General features: G+C 33.6%; 1 protein-coding gene, 1 long non-coding RNA gene and 1 pseudogene across 2 annotated transcripts; all 3 read right to left on the minus strand.

Moving 5' to 3' along the window:
- Positions 1-9663: 9663 nt before the first annotated feature.
- On the minus strand, positions 9664-10990 carry LOC120121765 (transcription factor MYB102-like). Its single transcript, XM_039141050.1, has 3 exons — positions 10812-10990; positions 10576-10705; positions 9664-10492 (listed from the first exon to the last, which is right to left on the minus strand). The coding sequence occupies exons 1-3, from the start codon at positions 10942-10944 to the stop codon at positions 9679-9681; spliced, it is 1077 nt and encodes a 358-aa protein (XP_038996981.1). The 5' UTR covers positions 10945-10990; the 3' UTR covers positions 9664-9678.
- Positions 10991-14343: 3353 nt separating this feature from the next.
- On the minus strand, positions 14344-15388 carry LOC120121896 (annotated as a pseudogene).
- Positions 15389-15399: 11 nt separating this feature from the next.
- Positions 15400-17327, minus strand: LOC120121766. The gene is made up of 6 exons (XR_005516016.1): positions 17192-17327; positions 16912-17061; positions 16706-16808; positions 16196-16370; positions 15998-16061; positions 15400-15598 (listed from the first exon to the last, which is right to left on the minus strand). It is a non-coding gene; the product is annotated as an uncharacterized LOC120121766 (long non-coding RNA).
- Positions 17328-24959: the final 7632 nt, after the last annotated feature.

Consider the following 24959-nt stretch of genomic DNA (forward strand, 5'->3'; position numbering starts at 1 on the left):
AAAATAAATAAATTAATTAAAAATAAATTTAGTCATGCAATCTAACGATGACACGTGCCATGACACATGGTACTGCCTAATTTGAGAGTTAAATTTATTTTAATTTATTAAAATTATGACCAAATTGAAAGAATATATAAGTAATAGGGACTAATTGTGTAATTATATCAAACTAATTTAACTGCCACCTCACCTACTCCGTTAAATATTAAAGACAGGTGGCTTGATTGAAATATTTAAATAGTTGAGTGGTCTTATTGATCAACTTGAAACATTGGTGGTCAAAATGATTTTTTACTATAGTTTGGTGGTCACTCATGTAGTTTACCCTTAATTTTAATTTTTTTCTGCAGTAATATTAAATGAAAATCATTTCTTAACAGGCAAACAGAAAAAACACACGTGAAACTTGAAATGACGTAGCAATGCAAATAAGAATCTGTTTATTTGGTTGTAATTAGTTTTTTAGAAATCGAATTTTAGATAATGAATAATATTTTTTGGAAAACGTTTTATAATGTTTGGAAGACGTTGTTTAAATTTTTTTTCCACTAGTTAATATAATTATTTTTAAAATATTAAAATAATTTATTTATTATTAAATATTACTTTTATAATTTTATTAATAAAAATATTAATATTGGTATATTTTATTGAAATAAAAATATTATAAATTATATTAATTATATTTATTAAAGTAATAGTGCTATATTATATTTTAAAAATATTAATTAGTATATTTTAAATATCTTTATTAAAATATTATTAGATTATTATATTAATATTAAATATATAAATAATATTATTCATTATTAATAATTTAATAATATTATTTCTATGAAATTAATAAATAATGTAATTTTTATTAATAATTTATTATATATTATAAAAATAAAAATATAATATATCTTATATTATTATAATATAATTGATTATTTTATTATAATATAAAAATATAATATTATATTATTAGAAATATTAATAAATATATTTTAAATATTTTAGTAATTAATATTTTGATTAAATTGATATTAAAATATTTTATTAATATTAAATTTATAAAATAAAATTATTTTGAGTATTTATTATTTGAAGTGAAAAGTTCAAAAAATGACTTATGAAAAATCAGACCGTAAGTCATTTTGTAAAAATCACAAAGGAAATTATATTGACCAGGAAAACGAATTACGTTGACCAAACAGTTTTTCTCCAACCAAACACTAGAAATTATTTTCCTCAAAACAAATTACGTGAAATAAACACGGGACTTCGAGTGTACAAAGTAAGGAAGCATGACCATGTACGAGTTTTATGTGAGAGAAATAATTATAATTATATATATATATACTTTGTTTCAAATTAAATAGCTTTAATTCCTTTCTTAAGTATCAGTTTTATTGATAAAAAATAACTTTGAAAGTAAACACTTTTATAATATTAATGGTCATTTGGGAATACTTTTCAAAAGTATTTTTTTAGGTTAAAAGTATTTTCGAGGGTAAAAACAATATCATACCTATAACATTTTAGGTTAAAAATATTATTTAATTTAATTTAAAAAGTATTTTTAAAAAGATAAAAGTTCTAGCTTCTAGCTTTTTCAAAAGTACTTTTGAGCAAAATTATTCATTAGTCCACATTTATTTCACCAATTCTTTTATATTTTCAAAATAATGTCTAAAATAGATATTTTATCTACTTAAAAATATTGTTCGACAACAATCTCAAACACTCAGTTTTTAAATAAAATAGCCCAAAATCAATTTTCCACTACACTTTCCAAAAACATTATGAAACTGACGTGAATTTACATATCTCGTTCATAAACTGAAGACACTAAGCATCCAATGCCATGTATCAAGAAAATTTGAAATGAAAATAGATATATTATTATTCAGAAAAATGGATATAATATTATAAATGTGCTTTATACACCAAACTCAGTTCACTCATATAAATCCCTGCTTAAAAGACAAGCTTTCCTTTGAAACCATGCCTTACCTTTGAGCTACTTCAGCTTAATGCTACCTAGAGGTGGGTATATGGGTTAAGGTCCGCGGGCTACCCGTTTAACCTGCGACCCGTACAGGTTTTGGACACAAAAAATTGAAGCTCGTTTAAATTGTGGGCTTTTTAGTCTGGACCGTTAAACCCACGGGTTTAATGGGTATAACCGTAGGTAGCCCGCAAAAGCCCGCTTAATTTAAAATTTATAAAATTTTAGAGAAAATAAACTTAAAGAATTTATAGAAAAAGAAAATAAATTACCTATAAATATGATGTTACTTATAACCATTGTAGTTCTTAAATTTATTAGAGCATTTGTCATAATTCTACCGCTGCTTGATATATTTTTTTTTTCATTTACAATGTATTAAATTATTATTCATTTTAAAAAATAAAAAATAAAATATTTATATAATATTTTAGTCTTATAAAATTTACATCATTATCACTTTGGTATTTAAAAATTTTTTTATTTAATTTTGAACTTTATTTTTTTCATTAAGTATGTTATCCATTTCGTTCTTTAATTATAAAAAGTCACGTGATATTTTAATAATATATCACATGACACGTAATATTTGGATTAAAAATAAGAAAGAAAAGTAAAAGAAAAAATTGAAAACATACTTTGTTGAATTTTTCTGTTTGAATTTCTGCTTGCAGACACTTCTGTGTCTTCATATTATAGCATTGAATAATTGTGTTTTATAAAAGTATAGTGTGGTTATTGTTTTATTTGTTTTTCAATTTGGTGATATAAGTGAATGTTGTTTTTTTTTTAATTTGAGTTTAAGTAATTATATCGTTATATATATATATATATTAATGGTTAAGAAAATTAAAAAATATTATTTTATAATCATTTATGACTATTTAAAATAAAATTTAAATATTATTTATTTATTTTGACGGTGCTACCTTCCTTTTCAAGTTACTGGATCATTTTTAAAGGTGTAACAAGTTAGAACATTATTTTTTATTGCATTTAAAGCATTTTATTTTTTTTAAACGGGCCGCGGGTATGCCTGTTTAACCCGCGAGTTAAATGGACGGGCCGCGTGCCTTAGAATTCAAGACGTTTATATATGCGGGCTTTTTAAACCGCTCCGTTTAAACTCACACCGTCAAAACCCGCGGGCTAAACGGAACCCGTGGGCTAAACGGACGGGTAGCCCGTATACCCACCTCTAATGCTACCATAAGTGAGTCCAGCAAGGAAGCAGGTGCCCAAGTAACGAGTCCAATATAAGTTATCAAAAAGTTCCAAACAATCATCCTATCAACAATTCAACAAGTTTAGAAGAAAACACAAATTGACTATACTTTGTTCAACAAGCAAAATGTTACATGATAAATGGCATCAGCATATCGTAAACTTAAAAGTAATTAAACATATTAATTAATTATCGGATATTTATTATTTTTATGAAAATTCATTATGCATAAATTTATTTTTAAAAATGTATTGTAAAACCTTTATGATTTACTAAATAAGGAAAGATAATTTATGTATACATATTTGTTACACTAATAGATTGTCATGGTGTTGGTTAAACATTAATGAGGCCAACAAACATAACACAAATCATGCCCATTGTGTCAGAATACATAGAGGTCGAGAATAAATAATGAATTACCATGAATCCATCAATATTTCAGTAATTAAAGAATATATTATTATTATTATTATTATTATTATTATTTAATTCTAGCCCCATTTTTCTTATTCTATTATAAAAGTTGCGGATTAACTCAAGTATCTGAAAATACAAACTCTACCGCTCCTTAAGTTTAGGTGTATCTTGCAAGAACTTCAATCCAAAATTTAAATAGAAGCTAACAAAGTAGATGTTTCAGTTAATGAAACCTTATAAACTTTCATTTATAAGATGAAGTTAATGAATGACTGAGTCCACGTGTCTACCCAAATGCCATCCTGATTGAAACATTAAGCTCATGGTTTGACAACTGAAGGTTGGGATCATGGGTGTGAAGCAGTGGTGGAACACAAGAAGACTAGTGCGGTCATGACCACTCAAATTTTAAAAATTATAATTTAAATTTTTGAAAATTTGCAAAAAAAAATTAATATGTTTCGCTAAAAAAATTAAAAAATTCATATTAAATTTTAAAAAAATTTAATGCTCTGTTATAGTCGGAGGAGAAGAAGAACGGCGAAGAGAAGAAGAACGGCGAGGAGAGAAGAGATTGGGAATGGACGAGAGAGGGGAGGAATTGGGAATGGTTGCTTGAGGATTAGGGATTGAAAATTGTAAATTGGGAATTAAATCAAAAGAGGGTCGGATGATTGAGTTACCTGAGGAGATGGAGCGGGCTGAGTTGGAGCAGTCCAGAAGCAATGGAGCGGCCCAGATCAGATGGCCCAATGCAGGCTGAGAAGAGAAATGATACAAAGCAAGTTTGTTAGCAATCTGTTAGCAGTAATGCCAGCTGGCAGAATTTAGATTCCCAGTACTGGTTTTGTAACTAAATAAAAATCCATGCTTGTAGTCATTTTATGCTCAGAAAATGAATGAATGAACTTCTTCTCTCTGAATCCTCTCCTATTCTCTCATCTTACTCTCGAACTCTTCTCTATTTCTTCTATTCTATAACAAATTGGTAATCAAAGCTACGATTCTGGCAAAGGAAATTTTTTAAGGGAATGCCAAAGAAGAATCAATCTATGGCAGAAACTGATTTAGCTGGGATTCAGAAACAGATTGAGGACCTAACTGCGTTGGTGAAACAAGGCCAAAATGAGACAAATCCACCTATATGGTGGGAGACTCAAGAAAACAGGATCACTGCACTGGAGGCAAGGATGAACACGAATCATGGCTATGTGGAGGATATTTTGAAGATCTTAACGGGCAGAAATGGTGAACAAGAATTTTTTGTGTCACTCTTTATTAGTGGACTCAGGGATGATATTAAGCATAGGGTCAAAGCTTTGGATCCTAGGAATTTGTTTGAAGCTTGTAAGCAAGCTAAGCTCTATGAATTGTCTGTGGAATTTGAGAACAGAAGGTTGAGGCCTTCTTTTAAATTCCCACCCAACCCAACCCAAACCCCATCACTATTTCTAAATCAGTTTCATTGCCAGTAAATACAAAACCTACAGCAGTGCCAAACTCTAAGCAAAATCTTATTGAGTATAGAAGACAGAATAACCTCTGTTTTAAATGTGGAGAGAAATTCATTCCAGGTCATCAATGTAAAAACAGACAGCTAAATATGATTACTGAGGAAGTTGACATTTCCTCAGCAGAAATTTTCCTACAGACTCAGATCAGTCTCCACAAACAGAAGAAGAAACATTGGAAATATCTATGAATGCCATTACTGGCTCTATTGGTCATACTACACTGAGAATACAGGGAGTTATTCAGGGCAAACAATTGAATATTCTAATAGATAGTGGGAGTACACACAGTTTTTTGACTCCTAAATGGGCTGATGCTGGTATCCAAATTACTACTCCTTACCCCTTGGCTATTACTGTGGCTAATGGTCAACAATTATTTAGTTCAGCTAGATGCAACAAAGTGGAATGGCAAATGCAAGGCCATACATTTATACATGATTTCAGATTGCTCAAGTTGGGAGGCAGTGACATGGTTTTAGGAGTGGATTGGATGAAATTATTCAGTCCAATATTAATGGACTTCAATAACATGACTTTAAGTTTTGACCATGGAGGGTAGCAAATTTGTATTCAGGGACAACAACCCTCAATTGAACTGCAACAAATTTCGGGAGCTACATTACTTAAAATGAGTGCAGGGGATTCTGCTCTTATGGGACATATTGTCCTATTTACTATGACAGGGCATTCTTCTTCAATTCTTACTGAAATCCAACACCTACTGGATAAATACAGACCAGTTTTTGCTGAACCTGTTGGTCTACCTCCTCAGAGGTCTCACGACCATGCTATTCCACTTAAACCTAATGCCACACCTGTTAATCTAAGGCCTTATAGATTTCCTTATAATCAAAAGGCTGAGGTTGAGAAACAGATAGCTACTATGCTTACTTCTTCTATTATTCAACCTACCAGGAGCCCCTTTGCCTCTCCTTGTCTTCTTATTAAAAAGAAGGATGGCACTTGGAGATTTTGTGTGGACTATAGGCAACTCAACAGTCTGACTGTCAAGGACAAATTTCCTATTCCTATTGTGGAGGATCTATTAGATGAATTGCATGGGGCAATTTATTTCTCAAAGATTGATTTGAGATCAGGTTACTGGAAAATTCGAATTAACCCTGAAGATATTTACAAGACATCCTTTAGAACACATCAAGGCCATTATGAGTTTAAGGTAATGCCTTTTGGCCTTACTAATGCTCCTGCTACCTTTCAAGCTCTTATGAATGATTTATTTAATTCCTTCCTTAGGAAGTTTGTTTTAGTTTTCTTTGATGATATCTTGGTGTATAGCAGCAGTATGAAAGACCATGTTGAACATTTACAGTCAGTTTTGGAAGTTTTGCAAAAGAATCAATTATTTGCAAAATTGTCCAAGTGTTTTTTTGGGCAGACCAAGGTAGAATACCTTGGCCATATTATTTCTACTGCAGGGGTGTCTACTGATCCTAGTAAGGTGGAAGCAATGCAAAATTGGCCTAAGCCTAAAACCCTTAAATCTCTCAGAGGGTTTCTAGGTCTGACAGGTTATTACAGAAGATTTATTAAGAATTATGGCATTATTAGCAGACCATTGACGTTACTGCTGAAGAAAGATGGCTTTCAGTGGAATCCTGCTGCTCATACTGCTTTTGAAAATCTTAAGAAAGCTATGTGTTCTGCTCCAGTTTTAGCATTGCCTGATTTTTCTAAGACATTTTCTTTGGAGACAGATGCTAGTTCTGGGGGTATTGGGGTTGTTCTTTCACAGGAAGGTCGACCTATTGCTTATTTGAGTAAAGCTTTAAGCCCTAGAGATTCAACACTATCTATTTATGAAAGAGAATATCTTGCTATTCTCTTAGAAGTTTCTAAATGGAGACATTATTTGGAGAGCAGGCCATTTGTTATTAAAACAGACCATGAGCCCTTAAAGTTTCTTTTGGAGCAGAAGTTGACTACTACTATTCAAAAGAAAGGGTTGACAAAACTTTTGGGATTAGACTATACTATTCATTATAGAAAAGGAAAATTAAATGTGGTTGTTGATGCTTTATCTAGAATGTGGGAAGATCAAGCTCAATGTTTGACTATGGGTGTAACAGTCTTAGTTCCTACTTGGGTTCAAGAGGTTGAAGACAGTTATCAAAATGACTCCCTGGCTCGGAATTGGATTTCAATTTTAACTGTTGATTCAGCTGCTGACAGTAAATGGAAATTTTCTAAGGCTATTCTTAGATATGATGGGAGAGTTTATATTGGATCTAATGGAAGCCTTAGAGTAAAGATCATACAGACTTTTCATGACTCTCCCCAAGGGGGACATTCAGGTATACAAGCTACCTATTACAGGATAAGGTCAATTTTTTATTGGCCAAGTCTTAAGTCTATGGTTACTGTTTTTGTTAGATGCTGTCAGACTTGCCAACTAACTAAAGTGGAACATATTGCAAAGCCTGGATTACTACAACCATTGCCTATTCCTAATCAGGCCTGGGAAATCATCACTATGGATTTCATTGAAGGATTACCTACTTCACTTAAGAAGAACTGTATATTGGTCATTGTGGATAAATTTACCAAATACAGTCATTTCCTATCACTATCTCATCCCTATTCTGCAGCAGAGATAGCTAAACTCTACTTGGATAATGCGTATAAATTGCATGGCCATCCTAAAGTGGCCATTTATGACAGAGACAGAACCTTTACTAGTATATTTTGGAAGGAACTGATGAAACAATTGGGTACTAAGACCCTTTTCAGTACTGCTTATCATCCTGAAACGGATGGACAAACAGAAAGGGTTAATCAATGTCTAGAACAATATCTTAGAGGGCTTTGTTTCTATCAGCCTAAGAAATGGGCTAAGTGGTTACCTTATGCAGAGTGGTGGTATAATACCACTTATCACACTGCCCTAAAAATTACACCTTTTCAGGCTTTGTATGGGTACAAACCACCTATCATGGTTTGGACCACAGATACTGCAGTGCAATCAGTACAAGATATTATGACAAGTAGAGAGAATATCAGACAATTGGTCAAGCAACAATTAGAATTAGCAAGCAACCGTATGAAGCAACAAACAGATAAACAAAGATCAGAAAGAGTTTTTCATGTGGGGGATATGGTTTACCTGAAGCTACAGCCATATAGATATACTTCATTAGCCCTGCGAAAAAACCGAAAGTTAGCAGCTAAATATTTTGGGCCATATAAAGTCCTGGAAAAAATTGGTAAAGTGGCATATCGATTACACTTACCAGATTCATCAAGACTTCATCCAGTGTTCCATGTCAGCCTTCTGAAGAAATTTATTGGGAATTCCTCTAATGTTGCAACGGACCCTCCTGCAATAGATGACGAAGGACAGTTCAGAGTTTAACCTTTAAAGGTTTTGGCTAAGCGTATAGTGAATCGAAACAGTAAGCCAGTCACTCAACTTCTAGTTTGATGGGAGAATTTGGATGAATCAAATGACACATGGGAGGACTATACAGTTCTGAAAGGTCAGTTTCCTGGATTTGATCCTTGGGGACAAGGATCTTCTGATGGGGTGGGTATTGTTATAGTCGGAGGAGAAGAAGAACGGCGAGGATAGAAGAGATTGGGAATGGACGAGAGAGGGGAGGAATTGGGAATGGTTGCTCGAGGATTAGGGATTGAAAATTGTAAATTGGGAATTAAATTAAAAGAGGGTCGGATGATTGAGTTACCTGAGGAGATGGAGCGAGCTGAGTTGGAGCAGTCCAAAAGCAATGGAGCGGCCCAGATCAGATGGCCCAATGCAGGCTGAGAAGAGAAATGATACAAAACAAGTTTATTAGCAATCTGTTAGCAGTAATGCCAGCTGGCAGAATTTAGATTCCCAGTACTGGTTTTGTAACTAAATAAAAATCCATGCTTGTAGTCATTTTATGCTCAGAAAATGAATGAATGAACTTCTTCTCTCTGAATCCTCTCCTATTCTCTCATCTTACTCTCAAACTCTTCTCTATTTCTTCTATTCTATAACATGCTCTTAATTAAATTCCTCCCATAATTTTAAAAAAATCTCACTACGTTTTTCAAAAGTTCAAAAATTTTAATATATTGTCCGTTATTTAAAATATATTTTGAGAGGTAAACATTTATCCATATTTAATTCGAATAAATGTATACTCTCATCACCAATAATTTGTTTATATATTGTATTTAATACTACTGAAATATTAAATTTCATATATATATTTACTATTAGTTATTAAATTTATAAGACGACTCACTAAAATAAGATATAGCGTACAAATAGAAAGTAAGGAAAGAAAAAAAAATGCAGTGAAACGTATCATATCAATAATGGAAACTTCCCATCATATTAGAAGATCACGTAAATAAAAGAATCTTGGAAAATGTAGGATCTTGTTCCCTGATACAGTAAGCTTAATAAAAATGCTACAAAATTAATTATTAATGGAAAATTTTATAAGTACCGACACCTCAACTAAATCCAGAAGAAAAAAAAGACACAAAGGGAAACTTCTTTTTGTGAGTTTTGATTATGGACCTACATGAAAAAAATATGGGATTTTAAACTTCAAAAGGTTGCTGCAATAGCTATCTCTTTCGTCTTCGTTGCTGCTATCGTTGATGTGTGTCGAATTCGAATTCAATGGAGTTGGACTTGATGAAGGCGTCGACAAAACTGATGCGGCGAAATTAAAACTCGGGTTGCTGTTCTTGGATTGGAAATTTGAGGTATCGGATAATGAAGGATTCATGACTGTTTGATGATGTTGATTAGAGCCGTAATAGTCATAGTTTGGCGGTACCGGCACGTAATCTTCCGTCAAATTTGAAGGCAACGTATCGCCTTGCCAGTCACTGAAATCCGAGAAATTTGATGGGAATTGCTCCATATTCATGAGTTGTGCTTCATTGGAAGATGGAATACTACAAGGACCAGTATTCAACGAGCTGCAGGCCGGAAGTTCTTGGACTTGCTTTGGTAGATCATGGTTCGATTGCATTAATTGTCGGTATTGGTTTTGGACATGAGAACTGCAGAGCTGGTTTTCATCAACGTTGGTAAGAAGGAAGTTCTGGTTCTGGTTTTGACGTTGAGATGTGGCGAGCTTTAGAAGCTCAGGGGTAACCAATGAATTGACTCCTAGTAACCTTGAAATGTTCATTTGGGATTGGTTATAAAGAGACGAGGTTAGAATCGAGGAGAGATCGAGGAGATCCAGTCGAGGACTATGAGTGACAGGATCGATCCCCATGCGAAGAAGCCTCTTTCTAATGTGAGTGTTCCAATAGTTTTTAATTTCATTGTCTGTTCTTCCAGGCAACAGAGCAGCAATGGCAGACCACCTATAAATATTGAGAAACATGGTAAGAAAACAAAGAAAAATAGAACTGAAAAAGGTGGAAGGGAAACGGAAAAAGAAACTTACTTATTGCCCAACATACTGTGCAGCTGAATTATTGTTTGTTCTTCTTCGAAAGAAAATTTCCCTCTCTTGATATCAGGTCTCAAGTAATTGGTCCATCGAAGACGGCAACTCTTCCCACATCTTTGAAGACCTTTCGTAATATTAACCATGAAAAAAAACAGAAACCAACAAGCATAAAGACAAAACACCATTACATTAAAAAGAAAACAGAAACCAAAACAGTAGGTAATAGTCACCGGCATTCTTTGGCAGTGTCCTCCAATTTCCAGACCCATGTTTCTGAATATAATCAATCAACTTGTCATCTTCCTCCTGCGTCCATGGCCCTTTCTTGAGCCCATTTTTATCACAGCAAAGTGTTCTTCCCATGGTTTCCCAACAAAAAAAAACTGTGCCTTTTGGTTATAATATTACAGTAATATAATTTAAACTCACGCGAGAGACAGAGAGAAGAGAAGAGAAAATGCAGCAAAGAAACGTGGGGTCCGTATGGGGAGCGTACTTGTATAAATAGCAATAAGTGAATAAACACAAAGCTAAATCAACAAGGATTCGGTTCGGTACCGTCCACTGCTTATCACTGTGGCAACGTGTGCCTCTACCTTTTGAGTTGGAAAAAAACAAACTTAATTTTGCCGGCGGTGAGAGTTGTAGAGATCTATATGTTTCATGTGTGTTACTACTATATCAAAGTTGCATTTACATACAACAATTTTTAGCTGTCACCAACAGGATATTGCCACGTGCTCCTTTCTTTTTTGCATGGCTGCAATTTTACGAAGTTTGGGCTTTACCTTTTCTGAAGTGTGACTAACAGTATAAATCAAGAGACTGTTTTGCCCACGAAAGCATCTTTGCTGGACCAATTCTGTTCCCACCAATAAAGGGTAGTAACATTATTTTCTCCCTTTTTGAACAATATTTGAGTGTCATAATTTAAAGACTTGTGATACAATTAACTCATTATAAAATAATATTTGTTCATCCCTATACTTCTAAGCATTCCAATTTCATCCCTAAACTATGACTATCATTTTAAATAGTCCTCAAACTTTTAAACATTTCAGTTTCATTCACAAACTATGATCTTTATTCTAATTTGGTCCCCAAACTTTTTGAATATTTCAATTTCATCTCAAATAATACGTATATACTAATCATATCTCTTGTTAAAAAAATTGTTAGGCTAAGTTATGTTTTTATATGTTTGTAATAAATAAAATGTAGGTTAAACTATGGTTGAAACTAATTACATACTTGGATGGATTCAGGATGAAATTAGAAGGTTCAAAAGTTTGGGGACCAATTTAGAATTAGAATAATAGTTTGGGGATAAATTTAGAATGCTCAAAAGTTTAAGGATTTATATATATATCCTGCAAACACAACTGTTTAAGTTCAAGATCTCAAAAGAAAATAACTCTCTTTAATTACTGATAAATGGAAGTTGAGAAAATGCTTGATCGACACCCGACCGGAGGATAGAGGAAGAGAGGTAGGCTCACCGTTTACATTTTGAAAAGCAAAACTGGGTGCAATTGTCAATTAATTGTAAGAAAATTGGACAAAACCCTTGAACACTTTAGCTTGGTGTTGCATCCTCAAATCATCCGTTTGGGAATAACTTGTAAACTTGAATTAAACAAAGGAAAAAGTAATGCGAAATTCTGGGCCAAATTTGAAATATGGTGTGAAGAACTCATCTCCATTGACTTGGGGTAGCCTCCAAAGTAAACAATTGTATATGGCGTTATCATTTGTTCCAAATTTCGGAGCTAGCAAAGCAATTGCCAATGGCAGCCTCTGGTTCTCATATTTCAGAACCACTCCGATTGAGTTGGGGATCATATATATATATATATTATGAATTAATACAGTAATAACTGTTTTTTTTAAAATAATATTTAATTATTTTATCACACTCGTTTTTGTCCGAGTCTAAATGACCATCCAGCTCAGTTGGTAGAGCACAAGGTTCTTAACATTGAGGTTGTGGAATCGAGTCCCACGGAAGGCATTTCATAATTCGGAGGTCTCTTACGGAAGCTGCTCTCAACCTGGTGTTGGGATAGCCTACTATCTTACCTCCCCTTACCCCATATATATGAGAAAAAGGACAGCCATTTTTGTTTTTGTCCGAGTCTATAAATATAAATACGTTTGATAGCATTTCAGAGTTTAAACACCGCTAATTAACTAATAAGTGGAATGTGGGCAATACACCTTTTTTGCGTTTCTGGGAGTGGCGTTTCGGCTTTCGACCACCAAAAACTTGTAGTCGGCTCAACTAAGGAAAAGTTTGGCCAGACTATACTTTTTAGTAAAAATTTCCAAATTACGGATTTGCCATACAATTGCATACGTGGTAGAATCTACGACTATCGATGTCCAAACTGGGTTAAGTGGCTGGTTTATCAGCTGATGATAAAGGTGTATTAATTAATTAGTTAACATTATCAATAACACATGTTTTAATACTAAAAGAAACTTTCAATTTTTTTTCTGCTTTTTTTTTAAATTTACATATTTTAATAATATTAATGATTGGATCTAACATTTTTTGGTTTATAACAAATTAAATCTTGATATTATCATGCTGAGATCTCTAATAATTTTATTATTATTAAAAAATAAAAGACCAAGCCTTGTATATAAAGAATAAGTGTTAGGCCCATTGACTAAATTATTATTGACTATTAATCTAATCCAACCTTCGTTACATTGCCTTTCTGAATTACCTTGGTTTTTGTAATAACGAATGAATTCGTTTAATATCTAATATGAATTCGTTTCTGCTCACATAGATGAACCCTAATAACGATGACATAATCTGATTTCTTTTAATATCTAATATGATCTGATTAAAGTTTATGTTCCCATGACTCAGACACGGAGACGTCACACTATTGACAAAAGTAACGAATCAAAACAATAATATATTCATAATATACTACTCGCGATATGCATGATTTATATTTTATTATAAAATGTGTATATAGAGTGTCATTACGATGCAAAATCCTAGTGATGCAATGCTAGCCTATCGTATTTCAATAGAACTATTATTATATTTAAAGGAAGAGAGGAGAATAACAAACAGCTGGACTTGGTCAGAAGAGGTCGAGAACTTTCTTAAGGAAAAGAAAATGCAATACCCAAAATATCAACATCTGATGTAATTATCCACAATTAGGACGCGTTTGGGTACGAAAAAAGAAAGGAGATTATGTCGCGTGTGTTTGTGTTCTTAGTTGACTAATGGAATCTCTGTTTGGTATGATGGTTGAAGAAGATGATAAAATTTGTTTCCTTGATACCAAGCAAACGACAAATGTTAGTTAAAAGCTTGCTGTTAATTATAGTATTTATATCTTGTTAACAAGTGTACTCACCAGAAAGACATTTTCTTAAGAGATACAACTATACGATTAAGTGTCAATCCAGGGAAGCTTAATTACAGATGCGCGCACACAGTGATTTCAATTACGGGCAATGTTGATCACAGAGATAGCTTAATGAATAGTCAATACACCCCAGATTCTCAAGAAAAAGTTCAAAAAAAACAAACAAACCAGAAAGCGGAAAAGACCTTAGAAGGTTCCATCTTTTGAATATCTAATGGCGCTTGATTAATTTTTTTTCTTTCAATTTATCCTTTGAATATGGAACTAAATTTTCATTTTTAAAAGAGGCAGGTTTTACTGTGACCAAATTGGATTCAAAGAATCAAACAATGGAATAGGAATACGGGTTCAGTATGGCTCAACATCAGACTACTGTTGAAATGGAAGATATCATCTCCAATATCTGATCATGGATGTTCCCAATGGTCACAAGAATCCCACCTGCAGGGTATATGCTCCTCCGTTCAACTTGATCTGTGGCAAGATCAAGTTCACTTCCTTTCCAATCTGTAACTTGGATTAACGGTGTGAATTTGATGTACTATGTTAGAGAATGAAACATTTAATTGTTAATTTTACGAGCACAAATATAGAACACTAAGATGCTAGAAACATGTAACTGGACGTAAAATGAACTAACTGCAAGATTTTATGAAATATTTATTTCGTATGCTAGGTTAACTATGTGTATATGAATATGAGTTTTTGTTTTTCCCTCTTCACATTATTGGCAATATGCAGAAAAGGCAACGAGAAAACTATTAGAAAATGCCTTCCATAGATCACCATCACAAGATGTCTCATCTGTGACATTTTTCTGTGTGGGATGAGATCTAACACTTACCATTCCTCCAGCTTCATGCACTCATATCATACCAGCAGCATGGTCCCAAGCCTATATTGTAACGAATAAGATAACTATCATAATTTGAATACTGTGTTCAATTAACTATAACCAAGAGTATACCCTGATAACTTTTTCAGATATTGCTCGAAGAATGAAAACAGACGCCTGACCTGAAGCCACCATTAAGTTCTTGCATAAACTGCAAACAATGAAGATACGCATATCACGCACATGCAATAAATGAGTTCAAAATAGAAAGTTCAATCACCAAGAAAACAAATAAATAGCAGAAAAAGAATAGTGTTGTTTAGCTAACAGGTGAAAGCCGAATGGAAAATCATGCAAGCAGGAAACATCAAACTAGGCATGGAAAAACACCAAACCTTCCACAGCATGCGGACAAAAGACGAATTTCCTTATCCCTTATGTCATCATCATCAATTCCTGCTTTGTACAAAACTGATAATGGCAATGATTCCCATGATTGACTCTCTGGAATACAGAAGCAGGCATTGGATACCGAACAGCAACCATCAACAAAGCATCTAGTCCAATCAGATGAAATTTTAGTTAAGCTATCAAGCATACACTTTCGCCTCTTTATCCATGTTCCACAGCCAACATGAGCAACCATAATGATACCCAATCCAGTAGAACTATTTTCATAACCTTGGGCATCATTGGTAGACTTGTAAGAAATATGTACAACCCAGTTAGGGCAGCCCATGACACCCAACACAATCTCTCCCTCAACTACTAGAGATAAACCTACCTGAAAATTTCAACATATGCCCTCGGCCAAGAAAGTGAGAAAGAAAGATTGCGCTTATTCAAATAGCACATCACTAAAAGTGGAGAAAATGCACATCCATCTAGTAACAGCAAGAACAAGGTTTTATAAAACATTGTAATCATAAAAAATTACCAAAGAACTTCTCAAATGTCGATTTCATTGCAAAAACTAATCCAGAACATAAAATGTTTCATTTGATTGTAACGTGTCATTAATTTACAGCAGAAGAGTGTTAATAAGATTTGTTAAATAAGTGAAGGTGAATGAGGCACTTTATTTTCCTGTGCTAGACCTACGAAACTTACAAGATATTTCATGGGACTAAGACAACATTTCAAATGAAAGAATAAGCGAATTGAAGCACAATGCAAGGCATACCACATATAATTAAGGCCTGACTTCCTTTTACAAACCCTCGGGTGCCATCAATTGGATCCAGAATCTGAATCAAGTTTGTGAACTTAACCATGTCAATAAAGTAAAGCCCAACCATACCACCTGGAAAAATATTTTCCACTTGTCCATCAACAGAAGTCAAAACTGCAGCTTACAGGTAAGCCATAATGTAGACTGTACCCAATATGTGGCTGGTTTTGTTCCCATAGCAAAAGCATTCCTGCCCCCTCTGTCAATTGCTTCCAGCACACCATCAAGTGATAATGATTCCTCATCAAATCTCGTTTTATCAGATACTGCACTTACTACAAGATCCACCAGATTGTTTGAAGTTTGAACGTAGAAATCCAGAGTCCTCCACAAAGAAGAAACAAAAGTGAAGTTTAGGTTCAACTATTTAAACTTATATACTTGTTAATCAGCTAATAAGCACCGGTTGATTTACCATTTCACACATCCTTGGCCACAGCAGTAAAGCACAAATCATTTATTCTTCATTGGAAAATAGGACTTAACTATGAAGTCTACTCACAAGACACAAGGTAAATTCAACTATGGCGAAGACTTATTACTGTATGCCAAATCCTATTCCAAAATTCAAGCCTTTTCATTTTCAAATCTTAGTAATTAAACAAAGTATTCAACAAACAGAAAAATTATCATACAACATTGAGGCATTAATGAAAATACCTAAACTAACAAGAGCCAGGACACCAAAATCTGCCACTGTGACTGGAGTTTGGTCTTTGTTTTCGACGTTATGCCCTTCATCAGAGAACAGAGACTTTTGCACCTGCAATCCAAAAATAAATAAAAAATTATTTAATAAGAAACTGAATCTTTTTAAAATCAGTAAATTACAAAAGTAAGTAAATGCATCTCAAAATTAATGCAACCAAGCGAATGGCTAAAAAACAGAGGTTAGATTCAAGCTTTCAAGATAATTTTCGCCGACACAAAGACGACAAGCTCTCTCCGTGACCTCCACCGCGGCTTCAAGTTCTCTGTGGTACTTGGCTTTCTCAATTGGAAAAGGAAGATTCGACCTGAATTTTTATAAAGATTTATGCCAAATAAAATAAAAAATACTATAACGCAATAAAAGAAATGAAATTGGAAGTAAAAATGTTATAAAACTTCAATAGTGTGAATTTAGGTGAGGACGTGAGGGTGAACCTTACTATGAAGAGTCTACTTCGGAGAGGTACCGAGGGAAGAATCTGACGGATGAGAAGCCTGGAAAAAAGCGGAGAAGATGAAGATCCATGGAGGGAATCATGGGGGTTGTTAAAGCGAAAATTAAAGACGGAGAAAAACCAAGAGTATGATACGGATGGGAATGAATATTTATGTTTCGCTACGTCCCCCCTTTCGTTGCCGTTGGTGAGCCGTGGGCTAGGCCTGGGTCGACAGTTGGGAAAAGAAGGGCTTTAAATATTATGATAAAGTTGAACTGAGACACTCAAGTTTTTCCCGCTTGGGCTTCCCATAATCTATAAGCACTCATAATATTTTGGGGGTTAAAGTTTATTAGAAATCCATATATTCTATCTAAAAAATTATTTTAGTATTTTTATTATAAAAAATATTTTAATTTTTATATATTTTAAAAATTAATATTTTGATCTAAAATAATAATAAAAAACTAGTTGGTATATATATTTAGATTTAAATACTATTTAAGTCTTTTTTCAATTTTGAATTCGAAAAAATTAACCCCTCTCAATATTTTCATAATTTTTTTACATAATTTTTTAAACACTTATAAAATTTAAATACAAAATTAATTCATATTCTAACTCTAAACTCTATTTCTTTCACTTACAATAATACTATAATTATAAGTCAAAACATAAACATATTTAAAATGTTTAATTGAAAGAATATACATTGATTTTTTAGAATTTATATTTGAGTGAGACTAGGAATTTAATTGAAAAATATTCAAATTTTCTTTAAAACTTTAAATATATAGAAAAATTATTTTTATTTTGTTTTTAAAAATGATCCAATCACAATTGTTCACATGTCACATACTGACAAAAAAGATCCACATTATCACATATTATTCTAATTTACTCACTTTTAAAATATTGAATAAATTATTCTCTTTTTAAACAGGGATTGATTTGCTCAATTTCAAAATTGGTAGGTGTTTAAAAGATATGCTAATCAAAATATTTAAGTCGGTTAATTATATTTTTAAAATTTTAAATCAAAATATTTTCTTTTAATATATATATATATATATAAACTAAAATATTCTTTTTTTATAATACAGAAAATGACTTAGATCTAATAAAATGATTGAAATCATTTTAATAATATAAAAACTAAAAAACTTATATATATATATATATAAGCTTCTAACAAGCTTTTAACATGTTTTTATAAGCATACAAAGCAGAACAATTGATCGAATTTGATTTTCGTTATGTTATTTTGAGAAATAATAATGGATCAATAGTCAGTTATAAAATGAAAAATATTTATTAGAATAATGATATTGAAATGAAAAATATTTTAATCAAATTACTATAGAAGGCCAAATAGAGGATATACAGATTTTTATTTTTTACAAATCTGAGATAAATATAATATAGTATTTGTTTAAAGATTCTCAACATTTTAATAATGAAAATTCGTACTCTTATATATGTGATACTTAAACCTGAATTTTAAAAAATAATAATAAATCCCTTAATCACTTAAATTACTTGATTCAACATATAAAATTCAATTAGGGGATGAGTTCAACTTAATAATAAGGACAGTTGAGGATGGAGTCTCCTTTCTAATGCTACTTGTCATTTTCGTAACTGCTAATAAAGTGGGACGTTGGTTGCTGCATCATCCTAATGATTTTTTATTTTTTATTAATTTGATGAAGTTACAAGATAATATATGTTTAAAGATAATTCTTAATCATATGAGATTAAAAGTTCGTACTTTTGGCATTCTTGATGTAGAAATTCGAGACCACAAGGAATAATAACAATTTTTTTACCATGTGTTATTATTATTTTTGTTTTTGTAATTTTTTTTAAAGTTGTTTGTGTACTTGATAATGCCAAAAGACCCTATCTTCCCTCTTATTTTTGTATAACATTTCCTTATTTTCCCCATCGTCTATTACTGATTTTACGATATCTTAAGGTTGCGGATAAGGTGAGGACGGAGAGGAGAACCTTCATCAACACTTTGCTTCATCAATTGTACTTCACAAGTTGGATCCATCGAACCTGTCCAGCTCAGGGATTGTCACGTTTTTTCACAAATATTTATATACAAAATGATGCCGACAAATTCATTCGTATCGGATTGTTGGATATATGAATTGCAAAACTACACCGTTAGTACTGACTAGAAATATAAACAGTAATCGAAAGGAACAAATTCGTAAACCGTGTCGTGGTAAAAACCACTGCCTTAGAAACGAATTTGCCCCGATGTGTGTAATCGCTGCAGTAGACGGTCCCCCGAGGTTAACACGGTCGCTCCGAATTTCGTACACCTGAAACCGGAGTGGACTGCTAGTGGTATTGCTCTTCTGATTGGAAAGCACTTAGAGAGAACTCACAGAGAGAATTGTAGAAAACACTTTTGTAAGTGAATTGTGAATGTTTGAGAGTGAGTTGAGAAGCTGAATATAACTCTCTATTTATAGGCTAGAAATACGGTTAATATCGTCCATAAAATTTCAGGATTAAATCTCTTCTTTTGTAATAGTTGAAACGTCTAGATGAAGTTGACTCAAAAATAGTCCAGGTTCATTGCATCATTATTCAGCTGTTATAACTCCTAAAATTATATCATGTAACCCCTGGAATTAAATCAAATAACTCATGTAACTCCTGATATTAACAGCTTGTCTCCTCTGTACAAAGCTGAAAATCAGTCCAGATACATCTTAACATTTTTTATTTAATTTAGGAAAAAGTTGTTTAATTTATGATAACTCATAAATCAGCTGTTATCATTTGAAATTTAAACAGTCCTCAACAGCCTATAAATATCAGTTGAAATCTTTCACATTTTTCATTTGTTTCTTTCAAAGAGAAATTCCTCAAGAATTTTCTCTAAAAAGATAGTATCCGCGCGGATGTGTCGAAGACACGTATTACCACGACCACGAGCCGTGGCGAGCTGAGCCGAGACGGACAGCGGCGGCGGCGGTGCGCGAGAGTCCCCCTTGTTCTCTATTACTCAACAAGGAAGTAGGAAAGCCAAGCCTTAAATACCATTCCCAATAGTGTTTCCAATACTATGTGGGATTGAGCATTACCAACATTCTCCCACTAATGCGAAAGAAATCTTCTGAAACTCGAAAACAAACTTTCCAGAAGAGCAATAGCGAGATTAGTTGCTTAAGCACTAGTGAACGTATCTGGAACTAGTACATAGTGATGATGAGCAATCCTTCTCTTAGATAAGTGAAACTAGTCTGGAACTTTCTAAGATCAGGGTAAACTCATAACATACAACTAACCCCTTCATCCACCTGAGTCCTCGATGTGTAAGATATATATATACAAAGTATATATTTGGCCATCTTACCTCAGGATTCTAGTAAGTGTGCTAGAAAAATGGTCCAACATTTTTCATAGAAGGCGGCTAACCCTTCTCACTTACATAGGTTATTTCATCAAGTTTATCTCAACATAAACCACTCTTTAAAAAGGGATATGAAATAATTAAGAGCTTTTATAATAGCTCAACCTCACAAAGGGTATGGTGACTTTCTTCAAGTTCATTATTAATGAACCACCCAAACTCTGGGCTAAGAAGTCATTAAGAATAAATATTCAACCTCATTTATTGGTAAATTCAATAAGTTCTTCTCACTAGAACCATCCAAATACTTGGATTTGAATTTATTAAGAGTTTAACAAACTCAACCTTTCTGTAGGTAAGTTCATCATTTCCTACCCACTCACTCTGGGTTATAAACTTATTAAGAATAGATATTCAGCCAAAATCGGTAAATTCATCAAGTCTTTCTCACTAAGACCACCCAAAGCCTGGGCTATGAATTTATTAAGAACAATTAAGCTCATCCTGGGCATGCATATTATTCATCATAGGGATAGGTAGTAGGAATGTGTACTATGAGTCTTTCCATGGTTTCGTTTGATCACATGGAACTTAGATAACTAAGTTGGGTATCCACCATGAATTCCTCAATCAATGGGCTTTAAACCCATCCCCCTTGACGAATCTAGGACCAGCTTACGACTTAACCCTTTGGTAAGTGGATCTGCTAGGTTCCTTTCCGACTTCACATACTCTAAAGAGAGCACTCCATTCTTTATTAAGTGTCTCACTGACTCATGTCTTATACGAATGTGTCTTTTCTCACCATTGTAAGCTTGGTTCTTAGCCACACATATCGCAGCTTGTGAATCACACAATAATGAAACTGGAGGAGTCGGTCTTCCCCACAACGGAATATCTGCTAACAAACTTCTGAGCCACTCGGCTTCTTGCCCAGCTAGGTCAAGAGCTATAAACTCTGACTCCATAGTAGAACGAGCAATACAAGTCTGCTTTGATGATTTCCACAAGATTGTTGCTCCACCCAAAGTAAAAACATACCCGCTCGTAGAGCTTACCTCATCATTATCAGAAACCCAGTTGGCCTCACAATATCCTTCCAGTACCGCAAGACAACCAACAAACTCAAGTTTCCAATCCAAAGTACCCTTAAGATACTTCAGTAAGCGTTTAAGAGCAATCCAGTGCTCACCACTCGGATTATGAGTATATTTACTCAGTCTACTCACAGCATAAGCAATATCAGGCCGAGTATAGTTCATTAAGAACATTAAGCTTCCGATTAACTTAGCATATTCAGTTTGGGAAACACTACTTCCTTTATTCTTAACTAGATGCATGCTAGGGTCATAAGGAGTTCGAACAGGGACGACATCAAAACTGTCAAATTTCTTTAGCACTTTCTCTATATAATGTGCTTGACATAAAGAAAATCCCTTCTCAGTTTTGGTAACTTTGACTCCTAAGATTATATCTACTTCTCCCAAATCTGTCATCTCAAACTTAGTGGACAAGAAATTTTTAACTTTGTTAATGGACTCAATGTTAGAACTGAAAATCAACATGTCATCAACATAAATACTTATGATAACACATTCAGTGTCAAACATCTTCGAATACACATAAGCATCCGAACCATTCACAACAAAACCAAAACTAAGAATAATTTTATGAAATTTCTCATACCACTGTTAGGAGCCTGCTTAAGTCCATAGAGTGACTTTTTGAGTCTACAAACTTTGCCTTCCATACCAGGTGCTTCAAAACCTAGTGGCTGCTCCATGTAAATCTCCTCATCTAGATCTCCATTCAAGAAAGCAATCTTAACATCCATTTGATGTATCTGCAACTTATGAATAGAGGATAGTGCAAATAATGCACGAATCGTTGAGATTTTTTTAACGGGAGAATATGTATCAAAGTAGTCTAAACCAAACCTTTGAGTGAACCCTTTGACGACTAACCTTGCCTTGTACCGCTGAATCGAACCATCTGGCCTTAGTTTCTTCCGGAAGACCCATTTGTTGGAGATTGGTTTGAATCCCTTAGGCAAGTCAACTAATTCTCAAGTATGATTAGACATTATCGATTCTAGTTCATCATTAATAGTGCTTTTCCAAAAACTAGCATCGATAGATCTTATAGCTTCTTCAAAAGTTTTAGGATCCTCATCTAACAGAAAAATTTGAGCTATAGGATCTGAAATTGAGTCTAAATCATTTATCTCAGAAATAAAGGAAGTAATAAAGTCTGGTCCAAAAGAGGTTTCAACTCTTTGCCTTTTACTTCTTCTAGGCTCGAAATCAATTTGTTCAGAAGACCTAGCAGGATTACTAGAAGAAGTAGATGAAATATATTCTATTTATGTTTCAATATTCATTCTCGGTTCCTTTAAAGGAAAAGTATTTTCAAAGAAAACAACATCCCTTGACTCACAAATAGAATAATCTTGTAAAAGCATGAATCTGTATGCAGCACTATTCGTAGCATATCCTATAAACACTGCATCAACAGTTTTAGGTCCGATGGTGGACTTCTTAAAGTCTGGAAAACCCACTTTGGCCAGACACCCCCACACTTTCAGGTATTGTAAATTAGGAGTGTATCCTTTCCACAATTCATATGGGGTAGAATCTAATTTCTTTTGAGGAACTCGGTTCAAGATATGAGTTGCCGATAGAATGACTTCCCCCCATATGTTATCAGATAACCCTGAAATTATTAGTAAAGAATTCATCATCTCTTTTAAAGTTCTATTTTTCCTTTCGGCTATACCATTCTGTTGAAGAAAATAGAGGCTGAAGTTTCATGAATTATGCCATTCTTTTCACAAATATCTTTTAAGAAATTAGATCCATATTCACCACCTCTATCAGATCTAACCCGTTTGATTCTCATATCTAACTGATTTTATATTTCTGCCTTATAAATAAGAAAGAAGTTTTCAGCTTCATCTTTAGTTCTTAGGAGATAAACTTTTGTATATCTTGAATAATCATCTACAAAAGTTATGTAGTAGTGTTTTCCTCATTTACTTTCAGTGTTTCTAAAATCTGCTAGATCAGTATGAATGAGTTCTAACAGTTCAGTCTTTCTATTAGAAACAGTCTTAAAGTGAGGTCTAGTATGCTTAGTTTCTATACAAATCTCATATTTGTTAAAGCTAGTTGTGTCTAGTTTAGGCAGAACATTCATATTCATTAATTTCTTTAAAGCATGAATATTCACATGTCCTAATCTAGCATGCCACATATCAATGAATTCAACAATATAAGCAGAAGTGGTAGCTTTATTTTCATTAAATTGAGTTTCTATGACAAATAAACCATTGCTTAAAAACCCTTTCCCCACATAATCACCATTTCGGGAAAGTACAAGTTTATGTACCTCAAAAACTAACTTAATGCCTGCATTATTCAGAAGCCCACCACTTATCAAATTTCTACGCAAGGCAAGTACATACAGAGCATTATTTAAAGCCAGAGTTTTACCAGAAGTCAGCTTGAGTAAAACCTTGCCTTTTCCTAGCACTTCAGAACTGCTAGAGTTCCCCATGTACACACGTTCACCAGTGTTCCCATCCTCGAACTTGGTGAAAAACTCATTCCTTGCGCAGAAATGCTTCGAAGCGCCAGTGTCAACTACCCATTCTGAACTGTTCTCCACCAGATTAACTTCTGAGACCACCGCAACAATGATCTCATCATCTTCTTCTACAACGTGCATCTGTGGCTTGTTGTCATTCTGGCGGTCTGAGCGATGTTGCCATTGGTAAGCTTTGTGGCTGGGTAAACCGCATACATAACACTTGAACGTCTTTCCTTCCGGTTTGGCCTTTCCTGACTTATTGAAGTTGGTAGCCTTCTGTGGTTTCGTCTTCTTGTCTTAATTCCCACGTTTCATGATCTTCTTAAATTTAGACTCAACCAAGTTAGCTTTAAAAGATAAATTACTCATAGAATTAGTAAGCTTATCTTTTAAACGGTTGGCTTCTTCAATCTTCATATGGCCCACAAGTTCTTCAAGCAAAATGTCTCTCTTCTTATGCTTAAGAGAGTTGCGGTAGTCAGACCAGGACTTGGGCAGCTTCTCAATGAGTACATTGGCTTGCAGCACCTCACACATTTGCATCCCTTCAACGATGATGTCAGCGACTAAGTTCTCATAGTCATGGACTTGATCCATTATTGGCTTGTCATCTGGAATTTGAGCCATTCGCCAACAACGTACTTCTTGATACCCGCATCGTCCGCACCATACTTTTTGTCGAGAGTGTCCCATATTGCCTTGGCACTCCTTTCTCTAAGGAACATATCAAATAGTTTATTTGACATGTGGCTTAACAGATGTCCTCGCACTGTCTTGTTGTCTTTCTCGTATTTCTCGTAGG

Source organism: Hibiscus syriacus, unplaced genomic scaffold, assembly GCF_006381635.1.
Source record: "Hibiscus syriacus cultivar Baekdansim isolate YM2019G1 unplaced genomic scaffold, ASM638163v2 tig00110383_pilon, whole genome shotgun sequence".
NCBI lineage: Eukaryota > Viridiplantae > Streptophyta > Magnoliopsida > Malvales > Malvaceae > Hibiscus > Hibiscus syriacus.

Excerpts from the sequence above, each read along its gene's own strand:
- LOC120121765 (XM_039141050.1), bottom strand. The coding sequence starts at position 10,944 with ATGGGAAGAACACTTTGCTGTGATAAAAATGGGCTCAAGAAAGGGCCA. Across the intron at positions 10,706-10,811 it reads GACACTGCCAAAGAATGCCG|GTCTTCAAAGATGTGGGAAG; the intron begins GTGACTATTACC and ends ATATTACGAAAG. Across the intron at positions 10,493-10,575 it reads CACAGTATGTTGGGCAATAA|GTGGTCTGCCATTGCTGCTC; the intron begins GTAAGTTTCTTT and ends CAATATTTATAG.